The 12,273-nt window shown below is 40.0% G+C and overlaps 1 protein-coding gene across 3 annotated transcripts in view; it reads left to right on the top strand.

The window, feature by feature from the left end:
* Nucleotides 1-72: 72 nt before the first annotated feature.
* lace (serine palmitoyltransferase long chain base subunit) overlaps nucleotides 73-12,273 on the top strand; it is a 60,035-nt gene continuing 47,834 nt past the window's right edge. The window contains exons 1-2 of one of the 3 annotated variants that reach the window (XM_045764104.2): nucleotides 73-236; nucleotides 3,152-3,358. In XM_045764104.2, the coding sequence (XP_045620060.2) occupies nucleotides 102-236; nucleotides 3,152-3,358 (342 nt within the window). In that variant the 5' untranslated portion in view covers nucleotides 73-101. The remainder of the gene's footprint in view (nucleotides 237-3,151; nucleotides 3,359-12,273) is intronic. The other 2 variants (XM_045764086.2, XM_045764095.2) reach the window with 2 other exon arrangements.

The raw sequence follows: 12,273 nt of genomic DNA, 5'->3' as shown, positions 1-12,273 counted from the left end.
TTCCGAGGGCGGTGATTGGTGGGAGAGGAGCGGGTCATTCAGATCCCCCAATAGTGTGGGTGTCGGGCGGCTCATGCGGCACCCACGGCAGATACCAAAACATGGTGGCCCACACGGAGCTCCCAGCTGACGTCCCTCACGCTAAAATAATAAATAACGAGCAGTTTGCAGAATGTAGCAGCGAGAAGGCCGCTGGCGACAGCGGAGGATATGCTCAAGCACACATTCATGAGCAGGTTAGTTCTGTTTCAGCACTTGATATGAAACTTGTGCTTCCAAATAGGTCACGGCATCTAGCGGTTTACCGCACCCAATGTTCACATTAATGTGTTGCGGCATATTTACCTAAAGTATACCTGGGGGGCCCACCATCTCTCTGCCCTCGTCCAAGACAGAAAGCCAGCGGATTGTTAACGTTCCCTATTTGTCCTGATGAGCTTATCCAGCTGTACCTTAAAGTTTAACAGTGTTTTGGCATTTACGGCTTTGACGGGTAGGCGGTTCCGTGGGTTTATTACTCTGTGGGTGAAGCACCATCTCCTGTTCTGTGTTCTACCTTGTGGCTTGTTGAGCTTGAGGCCGTTGTTCCTCGTTCGTGTTATTGACGAAGTTGTCTGGATCAATATCCTTCAAATTCAGTAGCGATATTGTAATAGTTTTGATGAGATGAGTCCTGTCATGCCTGGTTTGCAGTGTCATTAGCCCTGTGGCCCTCAACACTTCCTGATATGAAAGTTCACTAACATCTTAAATTATTTTAGTCGCCCGGTGCTGAACTTTCTCCAAATCAGATGTGTCATTCTGAAGGTGAGATCTCCATGCTTCTATACAATAATCCAAATGCTTCAGACATTCATGAAGTTGTGTAACTTCCTTCTTTTCCCTGAAATCAAAGGTTCGTTTGACTATTCCTAGGGTGTAGTTAGCTTTTCTTTTTTTTTCTTTTTTAATTGCAGCTTCACTTGGTATATAACTTTCAGTGATTGGTGGATTCTAACTCCGTGGTTCTTGTCTTCATCAATCTGCTGCAAAGTAATGGTGTTGATTTGGTAGTTGTGAAATGCAATTTAATATTCTCATCCATGTCATCAATGTATAGACAAAAAGCGTTTGCCTTTATTGTTTTGACCATTGTTTTATCAATTCAAGTATTCTACCATTTATTCCATATGCTTGTACTTTCCCTAAAGCTTTAGCAGAAGTCCATGAATATGACATCTTCTGGAAGTCCTTTGTCTGAATAGCTGGTTATCGTTTCCAAAAATGTGAGCAGGTTTGTTAGGCAGGGTTTATTTTCAACAAAGCCATGTTGTACTGATTTTACTAGATTGTTTATGGTGAGATGGTGAATGGTTCCCTCCCTTAGGATTCTCTCTCCATGAGCTTGTAGATATGTGAGGTCAAACTGATCAGATGGTAGTTTGCTGTTGAGCTCTTTATACTTTATTGAAAATAGATAACATTTGTATACAGTATTTTTATTCTAGGGGTAACTATCCCTTGGTCTAAAGATTTTCTGAAAAGAAGTTTCAGAAGTAGACACAGTTCATCGGCCATTCCTTTATGACTTTGGATTGGAATCCATCCATACCTGGTGATTGTAACTCTGTTAATGCTTTTCCTGATTATATTGTATATTATATTACCCCTCATTCATTCTCTTCACCTACTTCAAACATATTGAGGTTATCTTGAGATGATTTTGGGGCTTTAGTGTTCCCACGGCCCGGTCCTTGACCAGGCCTCCACCCCCAGGAAGCAACCCATGACAGCTGACTAACACCCAGGTACCTATTTTACTGCTAGGTAACAGGGGCATAGGGTGACAGAAACTCTGCCTATTGTTTCTCGCCGGCGCCCGGGATCGAACCCGGGACCACAGGATCACAAGTCCAGCGTGCTGTCTGCTCGGCCGACCGGCTCCCTTTCCGACCAGGAAAGGCAAACCGCTGGCAGAGAATTTACTTGAAATTTCCTATGGGCCACCATCTCTAGAGACTTTGATAGAAACAGGAAGCTGAAAGTTTGTTAATGGTTCACCCATTGGCAATGGTCCCCAATGGTCCCTCCCAAAGAATTTTTATGGCTAATTTTTAAACAAGTAAAGTACTGCACTGTATTGTCTGGGTATTTACAACTTTGGTGGGTAGGGGATTAAATAGGTTGATTATCCTATGGTTGATCAAGCATCTCCATTTTTTGGTTCTACATTGCAGCATATTGAGGTTGAAGCTGTTGCTCATTGTGTGCATTACATTGGCCCTTTTAAAGAAGTTATCTGAATTCATTTCTTCCTATTTCATTGTTTTAAAGATGTTTTATGAGATGAACTTATGCCTGGTTTGTAGTGCTGTTTGCACTGATGCTCTCAACTGTTATTGGAATGAGAATTGATTTAGTTTTCAGATGATTTTTGTCACTGCTTTAAACTTTCTACAAAGCAGATATCTTTTTGAAGATAACAATACAGTACTTGCATACAGTAGTTCCGATGGGAGATGCACCAGAGATACAGTTTGTACGGTTTATAATCAATTTTTATTCCTTGAAGTCAAAAGTTTGTTTGATTATTCCACTGTACTAGTACTGTTTGGCAAAAAGTAAAGTAAGCAGACCATAGAATGTGCAAGTAATAAGAAGACCAATACAAGGTAAGAATAGTGATAGAAAAGCATTGAAACCTTCTGAGTATAATAGCCCAACCACTTAGGGTGGAAGGTAGAGTGACTATCTTGCTTCATGCAGGTCAGCGTTAAATCCCCGTCCGTCGAAGTTGTTGGCACCATTCCTTCCCCCCGTCCCATCCCAAATCTATATCTGAATCCATTTCAAGTGCTATATAATTGTCATGGTTAAATACAGTGTATTGCCAATTACAGTACTATATTGAGAAAGCCTGGTTATTTGCAAATCCTGATTTTTATCTGGAATTACTGTATATGATCTGATATGTTAAACTGTGTGTCCTTCAAACAGCATCTGTTGAAACATGTCTGGTTACACAAGACATTCCTTCTCTATGACAGTATCATTTCCAATGTTTTTCATCTTATGCATTCATAAATTACTTTTCATGTCTTTTGTTTCTCATTCATCATATGCATAATAATATGTCTGTGTTGCTGATCCCAAACAATGTCTTTATTCTTAGCATGGAACTAGTGTTGCCATTCCAAATGGAGATGCAAGGCCTGGAACTGAGAACGTGTCTGGTTATAAGAGGAAGATCTGCCAGAAAGAAGAAGAATGCTCACTCTTTGTAGCCTTTTTCACCTTCCTTTCATACGGAGTTCTTCTGATGGTGGGCTACATTAAAGAGTTCTTCAGTCCTGTAACCACCAAAGAAAAGAACAGAGAGGTGAGACACATCCCAAGCTGTATTTAATTCATAGTTTTAGAAGTATGTATGTATGTAATGTATGTATGCAATGTATGTATGCACTGTATATGTACTGTATGTGTGTGTGTATAAACAAATAAGACTTCGAGAGACTGGCCCAGTCCAACCACACTGTGAACCTGTTTTCCACCACATGTATAGTTTTTCTTGTGCTGGTGCAGTTGACCTCTAGTTACTTGAGAGATTTTCCTTAATTTTTTATTGGGTACTGTGTCAGTTTTGACACAGTACCAAACCAAAGCAGAATTGAGGTTCACTAACAAGAGTAGTATCGCTAGATCAGATAAAGTAAAGTCACAGTCTCCTCACTGCGTTGAATAATTTTAATACAATTTAGCATCAGTAAATAACTGCAAAAAAATATAAAAATTTTTTTTTAATAATGTTTGCTTCTAAAGACTGTAAAAATTGCCCATAATGTTCCTGACTATGGGCAATCCTGAATTGCCCATAATCCATTCCTGACTACCCATAAACCTCACTTCAAACTAAATTTTATACCCAATTCATCAAAATCTACACTACAAAACTATGTTCAAGTTATTACTTAACATTGCTGATGAATGCTGTTGACGTATGGAAGATGGTGAGGAGGAGGGAGGAGGAGAGGTGTTACTGTTTAGAAGGGGAGTCCCCTTCCATTATAACATCAGGCAGTGAGGACCTCTCTGGGGTGCACTCCCTGGCACGTTTTGCCTGCAGACCACTAGGTCCTGGTTGTGGCTCACTGCTCGATTTTCTCACAACAAAGCAGCCCATTGATGACTGTTTTTCCCTTCTTCGCAAGATGTTTCTGTAGTGAGGCATCACATTGTCATTGAAAAGATTAATGCAACGGCCTACTACAGCTTTCTCTGGGTGAGTCGTTTCAATAAAAGTTTGCATTTCTTCTCACATCTGACACCACTTCTTAATGGTTGCGGAAGGGACATTCACTGCTGCCTCCTCCTCCTCCACTGGAGAAACATCCTCAGCTGTATCTTCTTGCTGTTCCTTTTGAAGGGCTTGGAGTTCTTCGGTGGTCAGTTCTTTGTTGTGTTCTTCCACCAACTCCTCCACATCAGCACCATCCAATTCCAAGCCCATTTGTCGGCCCAGAGTAACAATTTCCTCAACAATAGGCACTTCATTTACAGGCTCAAACCCCTCAAAGTCTAGTTCTGTCACATATTCAGGCCACGATTTTCTCCAGCCAGAGATCAGGGTTCTTTGAGTCACTTCTTGCCAGGCTTTGTCAACGAGTTTTAAAGCACTACAAATGTTAAAATGGTCTTTCCAGAACTCTTTGAGGGTAAGTTTTGTGGCTTCAGTCACTTCAAAACATTTTGGGAAAAGTGCCCTTTCATAAAGTTTCTTAAAATTCGCTATGATTTTCTGCTCCATAGGCTGAATTAGAGGAGTGGTGTTAGGAGGAAGGAACAAGGAGGAAAGGAACATCTGTGAGAAAATTACTGTATCTGTGCAACAATTCATCTTCCTTGCCTGGAGGATGAGTAGGAGCATTGTCGAGGAGAAGCAGGGCCTTGAGTGGCAAATGTTTCTCTTGCAGATATTTTTCTATGGCAGGCCACACCACTTCATTCACCCACTCCGAAAAAAAAATCCTAGTCACCCATGCCCTTTTATTAGCCCTCCACCTCACACACATTTGGGTTTACTGCACTTTATACCGTTTGAAAACCCTTGGATTTTCAGAATGGTACACAAGTAAGGGTTTAATTTTCAAATTGCCACTCGCATTTGAACACAGCACAAGCGTAAACCTATCTTTCATAGGCTTGTGTCCGGGCAATGATTTTTTCTCCTTGGTAATGTATGTCCTCTTAGGCAATATTTTCCAGAACAGCCCTGTCTCATCACAATTGAAAACTTGTTGCTGTAGGTATCCCTCAGCCTCTACAAGCTCTTTAAATTCTTCAATAAATCTTTCAGCCGTTGGTTTGTCTGAGCTGGCTGCCTCCCCATGCCTCGCAACACTATGGATACCACTTCTTTTTCTAAATATTTCAAACCAGCCCCTGTTTGCCTTAAAGTCTATCGTATCTGCACTCGTTCCAGGGGTTTTCTTTACAAGGTCTTCGTGCAGTACCCTGGCTTTCTCACAAATGATGGCCTCTGAAACACTATCACCCGCTAACTCCTTGTTGTGTATCCAAATTAATAACAACTTTTCCACTTCCTCAAGTACTTGTGGTCTTTGTTTCATGATTGTTCTTACGCCTTTTGCCACTTTAGCACTCATAATGTCCTTTTTCTTGCTAAGTACAGTGCATATTATTGACGTGGCTTTGTTGTACTGCCTACAAAGTTCAACAACACGTGTACCATTTTCATGCTCCCGAATGATCTCTTGTTTTTCCTCTATTGTCATCCTCACATGCACTTTCTTGCCTTGATCCTTACCACTGGCTTTCTTGGGACCCATGGTGAGATATATAATAACAACTTTTCTGGTCAAATGGTCAAAAATCCAACAAAACACTGAAAATCCTGGTGATGAATTCAGGCGTGATAGTCACTGGGCGCGAGGCACTGGTAAACTGAGGGGCGATCGCCGTGTCACCACGCACTATGTCAGCCTGTACGCGTATCTACACCCTTGTCTTCCGAGGCAACGCTTGTATTCCGATGTAAATTTTCCGAGCAAATCCTGCTCGTATTCTGAAGAACTTGTATACAGGAACACTCGTATTCCGAGGTACCACTGTATTGCATTTTTAAACAAATTCATTGGTGGGGTGCAGAATTACAAAAGAGTTGGAGGACATGGAAGAGCCATTGAGCATAGTTAAAACAAAATTATATTTGTTTTCATTTTGAGTTTGGTCAGGTTTAGGTACTGGGCTGTGGGAAAGTCCATGGTTGAGGCTGAAAACTACAGTATATTAAATATCCTTTGATCAGTATTCACCATATGAAGGAATAAATTAAGATTTTGCTCAATATATGCTCATTATTGCAGTTTTATATGCAGCCATAGAATATAGTAAAGGTACAAGTAAATCATTAAAATAATTTTTTTTTTTATATTGCATGTGTAAAATACAAAGGTAAAAAATATTATGACAATCGCAGGTAATATAATGTAGCTGCAAAATAGCAAAATTAGTGGATTAATGGGACAAAAAATCAGTATTGCACACAGGCAACCTTCTGGCAAGCTTCAGTGAATAATTCACCATAGAATATTGCAATACCATAAGTTTATTTTCCCAAAACTTGGGCTCTGTTGTTATGTGCAAATTTTGATATTTTAAGTGGTAGGTGGAAAATGGCCATTATATGTTAGCACATAAATGGATGATATATATACCCATACACTTGCTTCTATACAGTACTGTATATGTACAATGGAACTTCGGTTGACGATTGCCATAGAGGACGAATTTTTTGGAACACGACGTCAAATTCGTCGTAAAATTTGAATTGATTCACGATGACTTATTTGGATGACGACATCTGTTCGTACGCGTATAGGTCGAACGAGCGCGTGGTGCTGGGGGGCACGGGGCGAAGAACTCTCAGTTTAAATGAACAAATCCACAAGGTCCGTGACGAGGATTCGAATCCACGTCCGAGATCATTCCAAACGTTGCCTGAATCGACTGAGCTATGGCTTGGTAAAAGAGTTGAAACCAGAAGTTGTACCTACCTTGGATCCTGCAGCCTCTCTGAGGAAAACAACAGGGTTTTACACAACTCCCCCATGCACTCGAGCTGTGTCACTAGTAAAACCCTGGTTTGTGTCTTGGAGAGGCTGCAGGATCCAAGTAAGTTAGGTACAACTTCTGGTTTCAACTCTTTTTTTTTTTTTTTTTTTTTTTTTTTTTTTTTTTTTTTTTTACACCATGTCGTGGCTCAGTCGATTAAGGCAGCGTCTGGGATGATCTCAGACGTAGGTTTGAATCCTCATCACGGCCCTTGTGGATTTGTTCATTTGATGCATTACGCGATTGTGATTTCTGTGTGCACTCTAAGTTTGTTCACAAATCTACCGTGTGTAGTGACGAACATGGCCGTGCTTGAAATCTTTGTGAAGAATTTCATTGTCTGCCTGCTTTTTTTTTTTTGTTTTTTTTTTTTAGCATAAAAGTTCTTATTATATATCATGCCATGGGTCCCAAGAAAGTCAGTGGTCAAGTTCAACCTAAGAAAATAGTTGAGAGAAAGACGATAGAGTAAAAACAAGAGATCATTCTTAGTGAATGAATGTGATGTCTCATTACAGAAGTGTTAAAACGTAGGGAAAAGCAAGTGTCTGTAGACAGATTCTTAGTAAGACACGCAAGCAGCGAGCCACAACCAGGTCCTAGTGGTATGCCTGCAAAACATAAGAGGGAGAGTACCCAGAAATGTCATCACTGCTGTTATAATGGATGGGGACTCCCCTTCTATTCACTAACACCTCTCCTCCTCCCCTCCTCTTCACCGTCTTCCATACTCCAACAAGAGTCCTCGTTGAAGGTAAGATAAACATACAGTGCTTTATTGTAGCTAGTACAAAATGAGTGTTTTTTTGGTATAAAATGTATTTTTAAGTTAATAATTTTGGGGGTGTGGAACGGATTAATTCAATTTACATTACTGTATTTCTAATGGGAAAGTTCATTTTGGTTGACGATGCGTCTCTGGTAACGAATTACGATCGTGAACGAAGGTACCACTGTACTTGTGAAGTGTCCACAAATAAAGAGGTAATAAGGAAAATCTGTACTGACAGTTGCTTATTGCATAGTTGAAGTTATAAATGTAATAATATTTATGAATAAGTAATTAAAATCACAATACTGTACAGTATTTCATTTTTTAGGAATACTGTATTTCATATTATCTGTAGCATGAGAGTGTGAATGACATAGTGGTGCGTAAACAAACTTGAGTGTGGGTGAATGAGAGCGAGTGGGTTGGTGGTGAGAGGAAGGAAGAGGAGGGAGTAGATATGGGTCATTATCAGTTTTAGGAAGATTGTATTTCATAATGCTGTATTGTTTGTATCATTTGATAAGCCAGCACAGGGGACCTGGAATATCTACCTTGACTGCCTGCAATATAAAAATATGTACTTGTACATTGTTTTAAAGCTCTATTATTAATAACTGAATAAAGATGTACATTTAAGTCTTGATTATCCAAGGTAATTGGTTAGAGGCAACTCAGTGTGTACTCATATTAGTCTCGGTTAAAACACACACACACACACATACACACACACATCAAGACACTACTGTACATGTGAACCATATGTATTTAACAGTATATCTGCATATTCTTTGTGTACATATATTAATAGCTCTGTTTATATAGTATACCCATACTATATTTATGTAGATGTGTTCAATACATATGTACACCATTAAAAATGAAGGTTTAGTATTCAAGAATATGAAAATTTCCTTTATGAGTATAACACAATGCTGTTTCCTAAGGAAAGATCCTACTAGTTTCATGTTCATTCAAAGCATAGTCGACATTCTGTACCTGCACAGCAGAATTGGTCTAAAACTGTTCCTGCTGGGTCATACTGGTATTCAGGAGAAGCTAGAGAATGGTCATTCTAGTCCAGAATGATGTTTAAAACATCAATTCAAGTACCGTATACTCAAATTCCTTCTAATTGCTATTTGTTTCTTGTTAATTAGCACCAGTATGACCCAGTAAGGACAGTTAGAAACATCTTCTTGTTCAGACGCATGATAGTGTCTCTGGGGTCAGTAGGATCTTGCCTTAAGAGATGTCTGAGTGGTATTGGTCAGAAAAAGAATTATACTGTATTATGTTTTGAGAGAAGGATTTAGCATGGATAGTGCAGAAGAGTTACACTAACTAGAGTGGAAATGGGGAGAATGAAAAGTGCACTTGAAGACTTTTAATCACTTGCAGCCAGTACAGTCAATAAAGTCTTCATTAACCACTGATAATCAAGACTTGACTGCATAGTATAAAAAAGCATTTCTAGTTTTGCAACTTGAATTGTATTAATTTTGGATGGAAGTTTCATCAGTAGTTGCTCCTCTACAAATTTAGCAAGAAATGTTTCTACCAGATATCTGGTAAGTTTTGGAAGATTATCATAACTTCCATTAGTATATTGAAAGAAGAAAGGAACAGTTATATTGGGAAAATATTGGATTTTGAAAGACATTAGAACAGGAGTAAAGTCATCGGGCAAAACATCTGAAGGTAAGAATTGCTATTGCAGAACTGGAATTGTAGAAGCAGAACCCCCATTAGTCTGATTATAACTTGCTTTAATAAATTGTTGTTTTATGTGGACTTAAGCTAGGAAGCTACTAGCAGTAGCTTGCTAGTGTCCAACAGTTTGAATTCATTTGTTTTAAACATGATCAGTGAAGATCGGACTGAGGAGGGTGGCTGGTCACGCTGTTTATACTTGTGTTGTCTGCTTAAAGAACTAGCATTAATGACAAAAATGGACAAGGAACTCTGGAATTATTAACATAATTAACTTTGTACGTTTTGTATGTGTACTAGATCATAAACTGCTAACAGTGCTAATGGATTTTTTGCCGCATAGCTGAATGTAGGCTAATTTTTCCTATTGAAGGGCCTTTGAGAGTTTTGCTTTGAGAGTTTGAAAACATTACTTAAAGAATATATTTTGAACAGTTGCTCAAAAGCTACCCTCAAAGTAGACTCGTCATTAACGGTTGAATGGCTTGTGAAATGAGGTCATCATACAGCAAGTTGTATTTTGTGTGTGTGTTAGAATACCAATGTTGCCCACATAGTCCCAGTAGCTAAGTGGTGTCTCCCAGCAGCCATAGGTAGCCACAAAATACTGATTTACCACTTCATAAGAAAAAGCAGCAAATAATTAGTTTTCCCCGAGTCAAGGGTGGCAGATTTGATAATAGCGGCACATTCGGGGTTAAAAAGAGACAACTCCAAATTTCATTTATTGCAGAATCTGCCTGTAAGGCAGATTCAAAATTTGAATCAAATTTTAATTCAAAATTTGATTTTGATTCCTTTCAAAATTTGAAAGTTTACAGCCTGTTCATCGAGTTAAATTTTTTTAATACAGTGCATGGATTGCCTACCATATGTTACCACTAGTCAGATTGAGTGTGTATTTTGGCTTCATGTGAGGGTCATTCATTCATAATAAATGAAGCCATTCTATACATTAAATTATTTAAGTTTATTTAAATGTCAAATTTCACACTTATTAACTTGTAATATGCATCATACTATACTGTATAGTAATTGCTAGTACAGTACTCAAATTTTACAATTATTAACTTAGCTGTAATATACAGCATACTATACTGTATAGTAATTACAAGTACAGTACAAATTTTTTGTAATTTTAATATAGACTCATCAAGTCTTAGCAAATCTTCAGAAATTTTAAGTGGTCTCCGAATCTATTACTGCGTTAAGAAATGCTTAGAATTTTAGGTATAGTTTCACAATAAAAAATATTTTAGTCTTTCAACTATGAGTACGTGTCCAATCAGTGGCTTTATTGTAATCGCAGTGTACGGGTTTATTGAGACTCCTAACTTCAAAGACCTCTTGAGCAATTGGATTAAGTTTTCTGTGGGAGCCCCATTGGCTCCCTGAAGCTATCCAAACTGACATGTGCCATATTAGTTTGGTGTCATCAGTCACAGGAGTCCTTTATGCCTATTGGAGACCAGAGCCAGAACCTGGTCCAGTCAGAGAGGCATAGGGAACAATGGCCATTATGAGGACTCTACATTTAGAGAATGTCATGTCTGAAATCAACCATGGAGGGCACCCAGAAAGATAGGCAAAACAATCCAAACCCCTAACTGGTAAAAATTGCAACCTACGTCCGAACAGAACCAAGGAACTCCCCAAAAGAAAACAAATAAGAAAATCATCCAATTAGCACATCCACTCGTTAGTGACCCCCCCCCCACTCCTCCGAAAGAGGGAAGGGGAAGCCCGCTTAGGCAAGCAGGCGGTTTACCACCCCAGTTCTTAACTAATGTGCCTGGTGGTCAAATGTCGCCTCTCTCCTCGCTTTCCTGTCTAGATTTTGCCTTTGTGGCTTTGCCAGCTGTGTGTGGTCGTGTGTTGGCCAGGTGTCCTCAGTACGCTGGGATGCATGTGTCTAGGGCTACCTTTCCTAGGTGCCCGGTAAGTACTTCTTTTGCGTCTCAGGGTTATCTTCCCTGCGATGTTTGGGTCTCACTCCCGTTTGAGGGCTTTGTTGCTTGACGTTGTTCTCGCCTTTGGAATACGTCGGGGGTCTTGGGCTTCCCGTCGTGTCCCGGGTATGGAGTGGGGTTTGCTTATGAAAGTGAAAGGCACAGCCTTCATACATGCGGCAACCGATGATTCTCTCTGGCAACCAGTTTGTTCGCGTGTGTTGCTTCGGGGCTCTTGTTTTCTTTTTTAGCGTGTTCACTTGTGATTGGTGGAGGAGGCCTGCCTAGGTTGTTTGGTGGTGGTCCTCTGTCCCGAGGTTTCATGGCGACTACTGGTTGTCAGTTTGTCTGCTAACAGACAGGGTTTACTGGCTTAGCTAGCCCCAGTGCCTGGGCTTCCCGTAGGAATATCGTACCCTACATGCCCTGAAAAACCCCATTGGGGTTGGGGATACCATGAATGTATCTTCCGAGCTCTGTCTCGCCATGTGCGATGCTGAAGGTTGTTTGTTGCTCCTATATCGCAGTGACGATCACCCGACCTGCTCCCGTTATGCTGCCTGTTAGGTCCGAGACACCTACGACCCGGAGTCTTGCATGATTTGTTCCCTGCTTGTCATTCAGTTTACCCATTGGTTTTCTTGGGTTTGCCATTGCCATTGGCAATGGCAAACTTGGCTTGGCCATTGGGTTTGCTTGGGCGTAGTTGAAAACGACTTCATCTCTCAGGTG

Source organism: Procambarus clarkii, chromosome 14 (assembly GCF_040958095.1).
Source record: "Procambarus clarkii isolate CNS0578487 chromosome 14, FALCON_Pclarkii_2.0, whole genome shotgun sequence".
NCBI lineage: Eukaryota > Metazoa > Arthropoda > Malacostraca > Decapoda > Cambaridae > Procambarus > Procambarus clarkii.
The sequence above is the reverse complement of the archived record's forward strand: the minus strand, read 5'-3'. Positions and strand labels throughout refer to the sequence as shown.